The following is an 18,556-nucleotide window of genomic DNA, read 5'->3' on the forward strand; positions in this document are numbered from 1 at the left end:
AGAAATCCATTTTTGTTTCCAGATGTATGTGTGTACAAAGGAAAGCAGTATAATCAGGACCAGAAATGGCAGGATGGCTGTGACTTTGACTGTGTTTGTCAAGATTCCAAGAAAGGATTGTACAAGTGTACAGAGAAGTATGTATAGCAAGAATATTGTCTTGACTTAATTTATATTGATACAAGTGTAAGATAGTCTCTATTTCATTCTGTGACCAGCATATTGTTTTTTATTGCTACATCTTCATTCACTTTGTTAGATCAGCAGTAAGTCATTTATTAGGAACTGTAATATTTCAGAAAACATCATTTAACATTTTATTGCCTTTTGATACTAAAATGATTTCTATATCTCACTAATAAATGATTTTAGGTGTCCAAAGTTTGTAGACATTCCTAAAGAATGTACGCTGACCAGAGATTATCAGAATCCTTGTTGTATGAAGGTCACATGTCAGCCATCATTGAACCCATCACCAGGACCTAATGCCTCACCAACCCCTGCTGGTAAGATAATACAGATTATATTCTTATGGTGAAAGATTTCCTGTATAATTTAATCAGATTGTATACTACAAATATTAAAAACTTGAAGCACATCGTGGATAATTTAATGTATTATGTTAGTGGAAGTGTCCTTGCAGTGTACAAAAGTGCATTTCATGAGTTTGTTGAAAGCAAAATCATTTCATTTAAATTGACTTGAGTTGGTAAAAAGGGACATCCAAATTTCTTCCAAAACCAGTATACTGTGAATAATTCTGCATACGTTATAAGAACTTACAACTATAAATCACTTTTGATACATGTCCTAAAATAAAAATTCTACTCCCACCTATCCAATCTCATTTTACTATAAAATATTCTCATCATATATACTAGACTTGAATTTTTGTATTTGCGCCAGACAGGCATTTTCGTCTACAAAAAACTTGATCAGTGACAATTGAATCAAAAAAGGTCAATATGGCCAAAAAAATTACGAAATTGAAGAGCAAAGAGGACAAAAAATTCTTAACAGTTTTTCCAAATACAGCTACGGTAATCTATTCTTGAGGTAGAAAGACCTTCAAAGCCTTCAACATGTTTGAAAACAAAAACTAAAATTTACCAAGGATGACTGTAACTTTATAACATTTTTTTCATTATTGAATAATCAGCAATGTAAATTTTGTTTATTTTAAGTTATTTACACTATGGAAAATGATGTAATGAGATATATGTAATTTTGTTAAAGGTCAATGTATGTATAATGGTGTAGCATTTAACGAAGGAAAGACCTGGGATGATGGATGTGATCTGAGATGTTCCTGTGAGAATGGTACCACAGGGTATTACAGATGTAGTGATAGGTATGTAATTTGCTAGAGCTAAATGTGTAACTTTTTTATGTTTTTTGATAAAAGCTACTTTACAAACGAGTTTTAGCATGTTGTATAAATTGTCATTTGCCTAAATCCCACTCTTTGTCACAGTAAATACAAAAACAAAACAGGACACATGGGAATGTTTTTCTATTATATTTATGAAGACAATATTCATGTATCAGGGTTTTTTAATGTTCGTAACTTACAAAAATGTAGAAGATAGATTGAAGATCAAAAATTTAGAGGATAGAAGAGCAAAGAAATATATACATGTATAAAGCAAATCCAATCAAACTATTTCTGTAAACAAATGAATATATTATATTTTAGATGTGCTAAGTATCCAAATATTCCAAGCTACTGCACAATGGAGACAGATCCAAAGGATCAGTGTTGTATGAAACCAAGATGTCAACAAGCACCTGCAACAACAGTTATACCTACAATATCGCCTTATCTTACACCTGGCCCAGGTGTGACTTACCCACCAAATAAGGTACCAACTCAGTATCCAGGACAAACATTTGCACCTGGGAAAGCACCAACACTTGCACCATACAAACCATACCCACCTGGACTTCAGCCAACTTTGTCACCTTTCTTGACCCCAGGACCTGGTTATACCTACCCACCAGGGAAAGTACCAACACAATATCCAGGACAAACATACCCACCAGGAAAAGCGCCAACATTGGCACCATATAAACCATTCCCACCAGATCTTCAACCAACAGCATCACCATTCCTTACACCAGGACCAGGCTACACATATCCTCCAGGAAAGGTCCCAACACAGTATCCTGGGCAAACATTCAGACCAGGAATGGAACCTACACTCCAACCTAACAAACCTTTCCCTCCAGATCTGTTACCAACAATGTCACCGTATTTGACACCAGGAGTAGGTTACACATATCCACCCGGGAGAGTCCCAACTCAGTATCCAGGACAGACTTTCCCACCAGGAAAAGAGCCAACATTATCTCCATACAAACCATTTCCACCCAATTTGAGACCAACAATGTCACCTTATAGAACTCCAGGTCCAGGATATACATACCCACCTGGCAAAGTACCACCAACCAGTTTCCCTGGAGAGATACCAACACTGCCACCATACAAACCTTTCCCAACAGATCTTCTGCCAACTTTAGCTCCTTATATAACACCAGGACCAGGCTACACTTATCCACCAGGAAAAGTACCACCAACCAGTTATCCTGGAGAAATTCCAACTCTTCCTCCATACAAACCATTCCCTAAAGGACTAGAACCAACAATGTCACCATACCGAACACCTGGACCAGGCTATACATATCCACCAGGCAGAGTTCCCACTCAGTATCCAGGACAGACATACCAACCAGGAAAGGAACCAACTCTGGCTCCAAACAAGCCTTTCCCTCCAGGACTGATGCCTACAATGGGACCTTACAGAACACCAGGACCTGGCTACACTTATCCCCCAGGAAAAGTCCCAACCCAATATCCTGGACAGACATTCCAACCAGGAAAGGAACCAACATTGCCACCATATCAAACATTCCGACCAGATCTACTGCCTACACAGTCACCATATTTAACACCTGGACCAGGTTACACCTACCCACCAGGGCTAGTACCAACAGAATATCCAGGACAGACATTTGCCCCAGGAAAGGAACCAACTCTAGCACCAAACAAACCATTCCCTCCAGGACTAGGACCAACTATGTCACCATATCTCACACCAGGACCAGGCTTCACATACCCACCAGGTTAGTACACATTACTACTTACATTGTTCTTTCATAGCCCAGCTTAGATAAAGTGAAACAAAAAACCAAAAAAACATTACCACTAGGACTTGGACCAACTTTGTCACCATACCCGACTCCAGGGCTAGGCTACACATACGCACGTCGGTACACATATCTACTTTAAATTGTCCCTTCATAGCTATAGTTTGGTTTGGGAAAAAGGAAAGACAAACAATAAAAAAAGAAAGGCGGGGTAATTTAATTAAGTCATCTGACAATTGATAATTTGCAATTCACTATTTACCACCTAAAAACAAAAGATACACCAGAAGTAAAAAATTTTGTAAAAGGAAACATATGATAAAGATATGCAATAAAATCATGCTTAACGTAAGGTAAATGTATTTTCAGGGAGAGTACCAACACAGTTCCCAGGACAGACCTTCCAACCAGGCAAAGAACCAACTCTATCACCTTATAAACCTTTCCCACCAAATCTTCTGCCAACAATGGGACCATACTTGACACCAGGACCAGGCTACACATACCCACCTGGAAAAGTTCCACCAACCAGTATCCCTGGAGAGATACCAACTTTATCACCATTTAAACCATTCCCACCAGACCTGATGCCAACACAGCCACCTTACATAACCCCAGGACCAGGATATACTTACCCACCAGGAAAAGTGCCAACACAGTATCCAGGTCAGACATATAAACCTGGACAAGCTCCAACATTGACACCTAATAAACCTTTCCCACCAGGTTTGTTGCCAACACAGGCACCCTATTTGACACCAGGTTATGGCTACACATATCCTCAGGGTTATAAAATACCTACACAGTTTCCAGGTCAGACTTTCCCTCCAGGACAGATACCTACATTAGAACCAAATAAACCATTTCCACCAGGACTTGGACCAACACTATCACCTTATTTAACACCCGGACCAGGATATACTTATCCCCCTGGACAGGTACCTCCAACCAGGTATCCTGGAGAAATACCAACACTAGCACCGTATAAGCCATTCCCACCAGGACTGGGTCCAACCATTTCTCCATATTTGACACCAGGACCAGGGTATACATATCCACCTGGAAAAGTACCAACACAGTATCCTGGACAGACCTTCAAACCAGGAAAGGAACCAACATTGCCACCATATAAACCATTCCCTACAGGATTATTGCCAACATTGTCACCATTATTAACCCCTGGACCAGATTACACATATCCACCAGGAAAAGTGCCAACACAGTATCCTGGACAGACCTTCCAACCAGGAAAGGTACCAACATTATCACCATATCAGACATTCCCTCCTGGTCTCAGGCCAACGATGTCTCCATATCTAACACCAGGACCAGGAGTTACCTATCCACCAGGCAAGGTACCAACTCAATACCCAGGACAGACATACCAACCTAGAAAGGAACCAACATTGGCACCTAATCTTCCATATCCTAGCTATTTGTTACCAACATTAAGTCCATATAGAACACCAGGACCAGGTTACACATACCCACCAGGAAAAGTACCACCAACCAATTTTCCAGGAGAGATTCCAACATTGCCACCATACAAACCTTTCCCAACAGATTTGTTGCCAACAGCTTCACCATACTTGACACCAGGACCAGGCTACACATACCCACCTGGGAAAGTTCCACCAACCAGTTTCCCTGGAGAGATACCAACTTTGTCACCATTCAAACCATTTCCACCAGGAATGTTACCAACAGTAGCACCATATCTGACACCAGGCCCAGGCTACACTTATCCTCCAGGAAAAGTCCCAACTCAGTATCCAGGCCAAACATTCCAACCTGGGAAAGAACCAACATTGTCCCCTAACAAGCCTTTCCCTCCAGGTCTTCTTCCAACAATTAGACCATATTTCACTCCAGGACCAGGCTATACATACCCACCAGGGAAGGTTCCCACTCAGTATCCAGGGCAAACTTTTGCCCCAGGAAAGGAACCAACTCTAGCACCATATCAGACTTTTCCACCAGGACTTGGACCAACTTTGTCACCATACCTCACACCAGGACCAGGGTACACATATCCACCAGGAAAAGTTCCACCGACACAGTATCCAGGACAGATTCCAACATTGCCACCATATCAACCCTTCCCACTAGATTTGTTGCCAACAGCTTCACCGTATTTGACACCAGGACCAGGCTACACATACCCGCCTGGAAAAGTCCCAACACAATATCCTGGACAAACATTCAAACCAGGAATGGAACCAACATTGGCACCATATCAAACTTTCCCTCCAGATTTACTACCAACAGTAGCTCCATACTTTACACCAGGACCTGGCTACACCTACCCACCAGGAAAAGTACCAACTCAATATCCAGGCCAGACATTTGCACCTGGGAAAGCACCAACCCTGCCACCTTGGAGTCCATTCCCCCAAGGATTAGGTCCAACTCTGTCACCTTATCTGACACCAGGACCAGGGTACACATACCCACCAGGAAAGGTTCCACCAACCAAATTCCCAGGAGAGATTCCAACATTGCCACCATACCAACCATTCCCACTAGATCTGTTACCTACAAAAGCACCATATTTAACACCAGGACCAGGCTACACTTATCCTCCAGGAAAAGTCCCAACACAGTATCCTGGGCAAACATTCAGACCAGGAATGGAACCAACACTAGCACCATATCAGACTTTCCCACCAGATCTATTACCAACAATCAGACCTTATTTCACACCAGGACCTGGCTACACTTACCCACCAGGCAAAGTACCACCAACAAATTTCCCTGGAGAAATTCCAACATTGGCTCCATACAAACCATTCCCACCAGGACTTGGACCAACATTATCTCCATACCTGACTCCAGGACCAGGTTACACATACCCACCAGGAAAGGTCCCACCAACTCAGTATCCAGGACAGATTCCAACATTGCCACCATACCAACCATTCCCACAAGGATTAATTCCAACCGCTTCACGATACCTCACACCTGGACCAGGAGTAACGTATCCTCCAGGGAAAGTACCAACACAGTATCCAGGTCAGACATATCCACCAGGTCTGGCACCGACACTGGCACCTAACAAACCATATCCTCCAGGTCTGTTACCAACACTATCACCGTACATGACACCAGGACCAGGATACACATATCCTCCAGGCAGAGTACCAACTCAGTATCCAGGACAGACATACCAACCTGGGAAGGAACCAACTCTGGCACCATATCAAACTTTCCCACCAGGCCTCCAACCAACATTGTCACCTTATTTAACACCAGGACCAGGTTACACATACCCACCAGGAAAAGTTCCACCAACCAGATTCCCAGGAGAGATTCCAACATTGCCCCCATATCAACCGTTCCCACCAGATTTAATACCAACTGTTTCGCCTTATAGAACACCAGGACCAGGCTACACATACCCACCAGGCAAAGTACCACCAACAAGTTATCCAGGAGAGATACCAACATTACCTCCATACAAACCATTCCCATTAGATCTCTATCCAACAGCATCACCATATCTGACACCAGGACCAGGCTATACATACCCGCCTGGAAAGGTCCCAGCGACACAGTATCCAGGACAGATTCCAACACTGCCGCCATTCAAACCATTCCCATCAGGGCTGATACCAACTGCCTCACCTTATAGAACACCAGGACCAGGCTATACATACCCACCAGGCAAAGTACCACCAACTAGTTTCCCTGGAGAGATACCAACACTGTCTCCTAACAAACCATTCCCACCAGATTTATTTCCAACCCTTGGTCCCTATGCAACACCAGGACCAGGTTACACCTACCCACCAGGAAAAGTACCACCAACAACTTTCCCAGGAGAGATTCCAACTTTGTCTCCATATAAAACATTCCCACCAGGTCTCAGGCCTACATTGTCACCATACATAACACCAGGACCAGGCTACACATATCCTCCAGGAAAGGTCCCAACTCAGTATCCAGGACAGACTTACCAACCTGGAAAGGAGCCAACATTGCCACCATACAAACCTTTCCCAACAGGTTTGTTGCCAACTTTATCACCATATCTGACACCAGGACCAGGTTACACATATCCCCCTGGGAAAGTACCAACACAATATCCAGGTCAGACATATCCACCAGGTCTGGCTCCAACATTGTCACCATATAAACCATTCCCACCTGATCTACTGCCAACATTAGGTCCATATTTGACTCCAGGACCAGGCTACACATATCCACCTGGGAAAGTACCAACTCAGTATCCAGGCCAAACGTATGCACCTGGGAAGGCACCAACATTGCCCCCTTACCTTCCCTTCCCACAAGGATTGATACCAACACCTGGACCAACTAATGCTCCAACCAAGAAGCCTTATTTAATACCTACAGCCATACCTGGTATCATCACTGGCCAAGGTGTTGGAGTAAATGGAAGTAGGTATTTTAAAGTCAGGGAAAAGTAAATGTGCTATGTCACATATTTTGGTAACCTTTGGCATACATCTTTGGCTCGTTGAACTATAACTGAAAATGGAAAAAATATAATTATTTATCATTTTTTAATTTCTTAAATATTTCTGATTGAAAACTTTCAAAACAGGTGAATATTTTTCTTATTATTGTACTGTTTATACATATTGATAGTTTAAACAATATTTGATTGGTCGAGACTATACCACGTGTCATTGAACAAATCTCATATTCCCCTCTGAGGATCATATTCTCCTCTGAAATGTTGGGGCTACATCGTGCGAGGTTAATGTACATAACGATTTGAAATTATTATTTTTTTCAAACAGCGATAATAAAAATCATTATCATGTTGAAAATTGACACGTTATATTAAAACAAAAAGACTTATAGTTAACTTTTGATCCTTACTGTTTATTAATGTGTAAGTCGTGTTCAGTTACAAAAACAGGGTAATTAAGAAAATAAATGTACGAAACTAATATTTTATATTCAGCATATGGACAGTGGAATAAAACATTCATTTATATGAAGATTTACTCACTCTCGAAACAAAAAACATATTTCCCTCTGGCAAAGCCCTCGTGAAATATGAATATTCTTGGGTGAACAAATCTTCATATCTCCCTCATGCACAGGAAATAAATGTATAAGAAAGCACATATAGTAAGCGAAAAACTTCTTTAATTTGTCTAAAAATCATAAAATTTCAAAGTTCTACTCCAAAGATTTTTCTTAAAAAACTATATGTTGTTGGTTAATAAATTTTTGTTTTTATGTAAAATAATCATAGGATCACCACTACGTTTTAACGATATATACCATTCAAAGTATTGATCTGAGTAAAAAAATACCACAAAAAGACACTGGAAATAATTAAAACATCAAACAATACACCAAATAGAAAATGTCACCTATTCTAATGGTAAAGACCCTAATGTCACTTATTCTCATGTTAAAGACTGTAATGCCACCTATTCTCTTGGAAAAGACCCTAATGTCACCTATTCTTATTGTAAAGACTCTAATTTCATCTATTCTCATAGTAAAGACCCTCATGTCACCTATTCTCATGGTAAAGACCCTAATGTCACCTTTTATCATGGTAAAGACTAATGTCAACCATTTAAAAGTAAAGATCCTAATGTCATCTATTCTCATGGTAAAGACCCTAATGTAACCTATACTTTTGGTAAAGACCCTAATGTCCCCTATGCTAATGGTAAAGACTCTAATGTCACATATTCTCAAAGTAAAGACCCTAATGTCACCTTTTCTCATGGTAAAGACTTATGTCACCCATTCTCATAGTAAAGACCCTAATGTCACCTTTTCTCATGGTAAAGACTAATGTCACCCATTCTCATGGTAAAGACCCTAATGTCACCTATTATCATGGTAAAGACCTTAATGTCACCTTTTCTCATGGTGAAGACCCTTATGACACCTATTCTCATGGTAAAGACCCGAATGTCACCTATTCTCTTGGTAAAGACCCTGATGTCACCTATTCTCATGGTAAAGACCCTTTTTAGATTGTAAAAAGTGATGTTTTACTGCTATATAATTCTATATGTAATTTATTAACATGTTTTTTCAGAGTCGTGTATGTACAAAGGTGTATCCTATAAGAAGGGAGATAAATGGGAAGATGGATGTCAGTACAAATGTGAATGTATTGATGATATGACAGGCAGCTATCAATGTAAAGAAAGGTAACATTCTATTTATAGTCCACACTGTATGTAGGCACTTCCATGTTAATGATGTGATGTTTGAATAGAATTGATGATCCCTTTTTTTAATATATGATCATACATTGTGCAGACATTTTATATTAAACAGTTTGAAATGATTAGAATTTGGATTTTTTTGGGGTTTGTTTGTTTGTTTTATTTTATGTAATTCCTTTGAAAAATAAGTAGTTTGTTGATTGTTAAAAATATAAGACAAATTTAACTCTAAAGTCATGTCTTCAAAAGTGAAAGAATTGATAGACATGTATTGTGAAATTAAATGGCCTATTTATCAAAAACATTAGAAAATCTATATAGTTTTGATTTATATTTATGATCCACCCATTTGTTTGTATGAATGGTATTTAGAATCTGGAAGTACTTAAAACAACAAATCAGCATTTAATTTAAGTCAATGTAACTTATTCACCACAATGATACATATGCATTCTGTATTAAAGGTGTCCAACCTACACAGATGTCCCAGCCAGCTGTCGACTCACCATTGATCCTAAAGATTCATGTTGTATGATTCCTTCCTGTGCACAGCCCACACCAACACCTGCACCATATCTAGGTCCTAGTACACAAACACCTCCAATAACAGGTGAGTTATAGGTCATGTTTGACTGACATTAACACCTGCACCATATCTAGGTCCTAGTACACAAATACCTCCAGTAACAGGTGAGTTATAGGCCATGCTGGGCTGACACCAACACCTGCACCATATCTAGGTCCTAGTACACAAATACCTCCAGTAACAGGTGAGTTATAGGCCATGCTGGGCTGACACCAACACCTGCACCATATCTAGGTCCTAGTACACAAATACCTCCAGTAACAGGTGAGTTATAGGCCATGCTGGGCTTACACCAACACCTGCATCATATTTAAGTCCTAGTACACAAATACCTCCAGTAACAGGTGAGTTATAGGCCATGCTGGGCTGACATTAACACCTGCACCATATCTAGGTCCTAGTACACAAATACCTCCAGTAACTGGTGAGTTATAGGCCATGCTGGGCTGACACCAACACCTGTACCATATCTAGGTCCTAGTACACAAATACCTCCAGTAACAGGTGAGTTATAGGCCATGCTGGGCTGACATTAACACCTGCACCATATCTAGGTCCTAGTACACAAATACCTCCAGTAACAGGTGAGTGCTTGGCCAAGTTGGTCATTATATGCAGAAAACGTCAATTTTGACGATTATTCATCCTATTTCTTGACCCAGAAAATCGATTGGTGCTGATAGAGGTATCAAGCTGTAGTCTGCATGTAGAGTGGACCCAAGTAAAAACATCAATCCCAACAGTTCTTAGGTGGGAGTGAAACTGATCTTGGTAAAACATTCTTAAAGAAGGTCATTTGGACAAAAAAATACAGAATTTCAAGATTGATTCTGATTTTTGACTTCAACTAGAGATCAAACCAGAAGTAATTATGTCCTATGCTTTATTTCAATAATAATTACGATCAGTAGATATATGCCTACAGGTTTGCACTATTTTTGAAAGTTTTAGGCCTCTGTACTTCCTGTAAAAGACACCCAATGGAATTTTATACTTCACAATAAACAGTTTTATCTGATTTAAATTTTCAAAATTCATATTTGAGCTCAAAACGCAACTTAAGCGTAAGAAACATGACAATAGATAGCCTCAGGTTGACCTCTAAAAGTAAGGAGAACCATTGGAACCAAATAATGGTTGATTGGGTGAGCCTGTCATAAGACAGTCACAAAATGGTAAGGGTTAATACTTTTTAACTGAATGCAACTAAACGGAAGTTGGCATGTATATGATAACAGTATTTAGATTTTTTACTTGTAGCCAAGCCTGACATTGTTGCTTGTTTATACAAGGATAACGTGTAAATTACTTTTGATTTTATACTTGTTGCCAAGCCTGACATCAATGCTTCTTTATACAAGGGTAATGTGTAAATTAATTTTGATTTTATACTTGTAGCCAAGCCTGACATCAATGCTTTTTCATACAAGGGTAATGTGTAAATTACTTTTGATTTTATACTTGTAGCCAAGCCTGACATCTATGCTTCTTTATACAAGAGTAATGTATAAATTACTTTTGATTTTATACTTTTAGCCAAGCCTGACATCTATGCTTCTTTATGCAAGGATAATGTGTAAATTTGATTTTATACTTGTAGCCAAGTCTTAAATCAATGCTTCTTTATACAAGGGTAATGTGTAAATTTGATTTTATACTTGTAGCCAAGCCTGACATCAATGCTTGTTTATACAAGGGTAATGTATACACCCAGGGACAGAAATGGTATGATGACTGTGACAAAGTATGTGTTTGTCAAGATGCCAAGATGGGATTCTATAGCTGTCAAGACAGGTAATATTTTATGGAGATTTTTATGTTAAAAAAATCAAATCTGCATGGTAGCAAATTGTTCAGTCTCTAAATAATAAATCGGTTACATTTGATGTAATTTGGGAAGAGCAAAGTTTACTTTTGCAAATTTACAGACCTTTAAAGTTCTTATTACATTGGGCATCCAAATTTAAGAGGTGATTTTAAATTTGATTTTTTATGCTCCTGTTGCTATGGCAATGGGGGTATTAAGTGTTACCATTGACTGTTCATGGTAGGTCCCATATGAGTTTCTTCACTCCAAGATCGTAATTAAAAGAATCTTTGTTTCCCCACACCCTTAACGCTAAAGTTTTCCTATCCACATTTTTTGTAACTCATACACAATGTAAAGAACTGAACCTCGCAGACAAAGTTGGAGTTTGGGCAATGAGCAACTTAATTACATTCAAGACCAAAGAGTTATGCCCCTTGATAACTTGAAAAATTGATTTTTATTTTGTTTCTGCGTTCTAACTTTAAGTTTTCCTTACCCAAATTTTATGAAACTAAAACACAAAGCTTAGAGCAAAAACTTGCAGACAGCGTTAGATTTATGTATTGAGTCACTTACCATTTCAGAATTATCTTAAAATAGCATATACAATGTACATTTAAATTATCTTAAAATAGCATATACATTTAAACATCACTTTTGTAGGCCTGAACTATGAGGAAACAGTACAGTTTACTTATCTTGTTTATATATATTTCAGATGTGCCAAGTACTCTAACCTAGGCCCTAACTGTGTAATGGTACCTGATAGTAGAGACCCACAATGTTGTCAAGCTCCTGACTGCAACAACAAAAATACAACAAATATCCAAGGTGTACAGGGAACCATTACTGGTACTGGTACTCTTCCCCCACCCACTGTTGTACCGGGTAAACCTACAATAGCTCCAAAGGGTAAGTTTAGTGTATAAAGGTAACCCAGTACTGGTACTCTGCTCCCATCCACTGTTTTTCCGGGTAAACCTTCAATAGCTCCAAAGGGTAACTTTATTGTAGAATTGGCCAAACATGCAAGGGCTGTAAAACCAGTCAAGGTCGTTCAAAACTGTGATCACCTCATGTTTAAAGGTAACCCTGAACTGATACAATGTGTCATTCAAATATTGTAGCTGAATAAGGGAGGTCATTATCAAAGATCTAGTTTCTTGTATTTAAATTTTCATTAAAGATGCTTTTCTACCTAGTAATCAATTTAAAGCTCATAATTGAATATAATACTATAAATAAGATTTGGTATGATTGTCAATGAGACAACTTTCTACTAGAGACTACATACTATTTCAATACAGTATTAAATAGAACTTTATAGCATAAAACTCCAAGTTAATTTTCTCATTGTAGCTGTGTGTGTATACAAGGGTAAACAGTACACACAGGGACAGAAATGGCAGGATGGTTGTTCATTTGATTGTGAATGTGTTGATGGTAAAATGGGACAGTTCCAGTGTACAGACAAGTATGTATAAAATATTTAAAATACAAAAGTTTGATGTGCATGTGGATCAACAGGGTTTATTATCTGTTTCCCTATGTTTTGTATTTAGTATTTATCTTATAGGTTTGATATAAATTTTAAAAAAACTTTTTTTTTTGCATCGTCTGATGGAAAATATACCTTACCGTTAAAAAAAGTAAAGAAATAGACAAACAACAGAACAGAATGACTCCATATTTGGTCAGCCACTTGACAGTCAATGATGTAATGTTATTGTGTGAATACTTTTCAGAACTGTCAGATACCGACTTCCTGTTTACTTTGAATTTTTCCATATGCTGATGAACTGACTGCATTAAATCTGTGATAAATCTAATTGCAATCATTTACAATTGAATTATTTATAATGTCAAACTGATAGCATAAATTAGATTTTTTGTCAAATAATTATTTCTGGTTTTACTATTAGATGCAAGAGATATCCAAATCTACCACCCACCTGTCAGATGGTATACGATTCACAAAATCCTTGTTGTGAGAAACCAGTTTGTGGATTAGTACCAACAGCTGCTCCATACCTAGGTCCATCTACTGTGTCTCCACCATCACAGGGACCAACAACAGCACCTACTGTAGGTTAGTATATTATCCTAGAAAAAGTATTCATGACTGGACATATAAGTTCTTTCCTTTAAAGATAGGTATAACTGATTTGCTAGTATAATTCAACAAATAATGAGTTTACCAGGAGGAGCAATACAAATCTATTTAGGGAGTGAAACATAACTGATAATTTTAAAGGATGATTATTTGATCTGTAACATACCATATTAATGACATGAATGTGTTCTTTGTAAGTAAATGTCGAGGAGAAAGATTAATAAATAAGAAGATGTGGTATGAGCGCCAATGAGACAACCCTCCATCCAAGTCACAATGTGTAAAAAGTAAACCATTATCACTCAAAGTATGGCCTTCGACACCAAATAGCCAATATTACTGTAGGGATTGTACGTTGATATTGTTCACATTTATATATGGAAAACATCTAACCGAATTCTGACATACTATAGCAAACTAGGTATTCACTAATTCCTTATCCAAAACACAACTATTTGTTACAGACAATATACATTAGAGGTGCCATTGACTCGACGTATTTGTCTCTTTTCAGATTTCTGTATTTACAATGGTATATTATACAGACAAGGACAGACATGGCAGTCAGGTTGTGATATGACATGTAGATGTGATGATGCTAAATCTGGACTCATTAATTGTAATGAAAGGTACTGAAAAACTAAATTGCTTAATGAATCTTATTCTACATTAAATTTTTAAATTACAATTTATATAACCAAAAACATTTAGGAAAAAATTTCAAACAGATTGTTAAAGCAACTATAGAAAAAAGGTATCCCGATGATACAAAGATTAAATTTTTAGAAACCAATTTTAAAATGTTTTATATATTTCCATTTGTTTTAATTGTGTCAATCAGTATCAGATTCATTGACGTACATACCTTACATGTCACCTAAATGTCTGCATTCCTTTTCAGATGTCCAATCTACCCAGCACTGCCTGCCAGCTGTACATATGTAACAGATCCAAAAGACCCATGTTGTGAGGTTCCATCATGTATCAGTCCTAACGCCACTATTCCTACACAGGTTGTCAATGGTACTAAGGGAACTGTATTCATACAGCCACAACTCAACCCTCCCGTAATTGGCAAGAGAGGTGAGTAGTAGACATTCTTCCTAAGGCAAAATGTTGTTGGTTTTGTATTTTATATTTTTAATGAAAATCACAACTAGATGCATACTTTTTATAATGCAAACTGTTCTCATATTATATTGAATCAATTTATGTTTTACCACAAGGTAAATATTCCAATAATTGTATAGAACTACCATCAAAATTTCTTCTTTTAAACACCTTAAATTTCATGACCTCATGAGTTGCTGCTGCCATTTTTAGAATAAGGAGATATGAAAGTATTTCCATCTTTGAAATTTTGTTTATTTTTATCTGGGATACAATCTACAGCTTCTGAATTTAAATACCTGAAACTTGGTACTCTGGTAGAAAGCGTCATGTGAGCATGTTATACTGTATAATGTCTTTTCACAATCATCACTTTTCAATTATACATTGCTCAACAACTTTCTGTTTATTGATAATACATGTTTTATATTATATATTCTAAGTACAGCCACATAAATGAAACACACTATAAATTACCTTACCTATCTAAATGCTCTTGATTTCTTTTGCTCAGATGTTTGTGTATACAAAGGTGGTATATACAAACAAGGACAGATTTGGGATGATGGTTGTACTTACTCATGTGAGTGTGTGGATGCCAGCTCTGGACGATTCTCATGTACAGACAAGTAAGTTATACAAACATCCTTGGGCAACATATTTAAAAATGAAAATTACTTTTATATGCATATTTCAGGTTTCTTTATTAAGATATCGATATGGATCTGTTTTTAACAATAAATAATTTGTTATTATTATAACTTTGTAGCTCACCTGGCTAAACGGGGCAAGTAAACTTTACTCATCATTTGGCATCTGTCATCATTGTCGTTGTCTGCCCTCCCTCGTCTGTTAACTTTTACAAAAATCTTCTCTGAAACCACTGTGAAAAATTGAACCAAACTTGACCACAATCGTCATGCGGGTATCTTGTTTTACAAATTACACTGTCAATTTATATAATTAATATAGGGTTATATATATGGTTGAGACCAAAGAAAATATTTACTCTCCATTGTGTTTGTAGACCATTCACAAAAACATTACTTATAAAAGTTGATTTATGTTTATAGAGTTTCATTGGGTTATATAAAATGTTTTCTTCAGATGTCCAAGATACCCACCACTGCCAGCATACTGTTCAATGACACAAGATCCAAATAATAAATGTTGTCAGATGTCATACTGTACACCTACACAGTATGGCACCACCCAAGTACCAACCCCTGGACCTTCTGGACTGGTACCAACAGCTGGACCAAAACCTAAAGGTTAGTATAAAACAGTCCTCAGATCTTATAGAACAACATTCTTGTCTTGTAGATAGAAACTTTCAAACAAGCATAGGTTTTCAAATTCCTTTACCGATTATTATGCCCAACTTATGGGCATTGTGTTTTGGTATGTGTGTCTGTTCCTTCATTTGTCTGTCTGTCTGTCCCGCTTCAGGTTAAAGGTTTTGGTCGAGGTACTTTTTGATGAAGTTGAAATCCAATCAATCTGACATTTAGTACACATGTTCCCTATGATATGATCTTTCTAATTTTATTGCCAAATTAGAGTTTTTACCTCATTTTCATGGTCCATTGAACATAGAAAATGATGGGGCATCTGTGTACTAGGAACACATTCTTGTTAGATCAATATTTTGTTATATTGCTGTGCTTTATTCATTGATTTATGTTTATACAATGGACAATTATACAAACAAAGTCAGCAATGGTATGATGGGTGTAACTCTCTGTGTGTTTGTGGTTATAATGTTGTGTTTTATTTATAGATTTATGTTTATACAATGGACAATTATACAAACAAAGTCAGCAATGGTATGATGGATGTAACTCGGTCTGTGTCTGTGAAGATGCTTCAACAGGATATTATAGATGTCAACCAAGGTAATCTATATCTTTAAAACTTTTTTTTATTTTTATGCCCCACCTACGATAGTATTATGTTTTCTGGCCTGTGTGTCTGTTTGTCAATCCGTTCGTTCGTTCGTTGGTTCGTTCGTCCGTTCATCCCACTTCAGGTTTAAGTTTTTGGTCAAGGTAGATTTTGATGAAGTTGAAGTCAAATCAACTTAAAACTTAGTACACATGTTTCCTATGATATGATCTTTCTAAACTTAATGTCAAATTAAAGTTTTTCCCCCAATTTCACTGTCCACTAAACATAGAAAAATGATAGTGCAAGTGGGGCATCCGTGTTCTATGGACACATTCTTGTTTTTCATGTTACAAAACTTTGATTTTTTTTTTCAAAAAAACTAAGGATTTTCTTATCCTAGGAATAGATGACCTTAGCCATGTATGGCACAACGTTTTGGAATTTTGGGTCCTCAATGCTCTTAAAATTTGTACTTGTTTAGCTTTATAACTGTTTTGATCTGAGCGTCACTGATGAGTCTTATGTAGACAAAACGCTCGTATGGCATACTAAATTATAATCCTGGTACCGTTGATAACTATATGACATTTGAACTTTAAATTTTGCCATTTTATTAGGGACGTTCCATTTTGATTTTTTCTCAGAGTTCAGAATTTTTAGTGATTTTACTTTTGACTAATCAGAAGATTTGATTATTAATTTACTTGTTCTATGTTGGTTTACTATTTTTAAAGTCAAATTCATTTAGATGAATAACAAAAATCAAATGCTTTTATTTGTAATTCTTATGTTTGTTGATTGAGTAGATTGATCATGTATTACCTCAGACTAAACTACTCAGTTTTGCAAAAACAAAATGATTGCACCAAATCATATCAGTCACTAACAGTCACTTACAGTTTTATATATGTATATATAACAAATTGCCAATTACCCAGCACAGATAGTACAAAAACTAATACACAATAGAAGATTTTATTTATATATTTCAATTAAAAACCATAAGTCTGTTCAACATCATTGAAATTTTAGACATTGAGCAAAATCATTTAAAAAAAAAACCAATTGAATGTCTATTTCAGCCACAGAACTTTACAATAACAGATTTGCAAACACAGTTTTGTAACTTGTATTTTTAAGTAAAATCATTAATCTAGTTTGAGTGGATTTTATGATACATGGGACAATTAAAAGCCAATTGTGTATTTTTTTAAAATTTCAGGTGTTCTAAGTATTCTAATGTACCAGCTGGTTGCTCTTTAAAACCAGATCCTAAAGACCCATCATGCTGTGAAGTACCATACTGTCCTATTGTTGTACCAAGTATCCCTCCTACACCAGGAGTTATCACACCACAAATGCCTCAACCTGGTATCATAACTGGAACTGGAAAAGTACCGAACTTAATAGGTAAAGAAATACTACTGAAATTTCAGGAGAGAAAAACCAGGAAAATAAAATGTATAAGAATAACATGAAATGACTAAAATGTTGAATAAAAAAAATTGGAACATAATAAGGAAATATCAAAATTTCAGAAATAAAAGCAACTAGAAAATGAAATGTTGTTAACGAGAGAAAGATAAATAAAACAGAAAAGCTATGATATTGGGTAAAGTTTAGGAAATGAAATATAAAAGGCGTTCATGTATGAAAAATAACAGGAAAACAAGAAAAAAGATGTAATAAAGAATAAGACTGATTCTGAAATTTTAAGTAACAACTTCTTTCAT

At 37.0% G+C, this 18,556-nt stretch overlaps 1 protein-coding gene across 1 annotated transcript in view; it reads left to right on the top strand.

The window, feature by feature from the left end:
* The window catches only part of LOC139522652 (uncharacterized), a 117,518-nt gene that overhangs the window by 38,618 nt on the left and 60,344 nt on the right, over positions 1-18,556 (top strand). Inside the window, exons 31-47 of the mRNA XM_071316119.1 lie at positions 23-137; positions 373-506; positions 1,237-1,351; positions 1,697-3,123; positions 3,517-7,548; positions 9,185-9,299; positions 9,782-9,927; positions 11,568-11,697; positions 12,432-12,625; positions 13,073-13,187; positions 13,636-13,802; positions 14,341-14,455; positions 14,728-14,909; positions 15,451-15,565; positions 16,044-16,207; positions 16,717-16,831; positions 18,046-18,233. Of these exons, the coding sequence (XP_071172220.1) occupies positions 23-137; positions 373-506; positions 1,237-1,351; positions 1,697-3,123; positions 3,517-7,548; positions 9,185-9,299; positions 9,782-9,927; positions 11,568-11,697; positions 12,432-12,625; positions 13,073-13,187; positions 13,636-13,802; positions 14,341-14,455; positions 14,728-14,909; positions 15,451-15,565; positions 16,044-16,207; positions 16,717-16,831; positions 18,046-18,233 (7,569 nt within the window). The remainder of the gene's footprint in view (positions 1-22; positions 138-372; positions 507-1,236; positions 1,352-1,696; positions 3,124-3,516; positions 7,549-9,184; positions 9,300-9,781; positions 9,928-11,567; positions 11,698-12,431; positions 12,626-13,072; positions 13,188-13,635; positions 13,803-14,340; positions 14,456-14,727; positions 14,910-15,450; positions 15,566-16,043; positions 16,208-16,716; positions 16,832-18,045; positions 18,234-18,556) is intronic.

This window comes from Mytilus edulis, chromosome 5 (genome assembly GCF_963676685.1).
Source record: "Mytilus edulis chromosome 5, xbMytEdul2.2, whole genome shotgun sequence".
Lineage (NCBI taxonomy): Eukaryota > Metazoa > Mollusca > Bivalvia > Mytilida > Mytilidae > Mytilus > Mytilus edulis.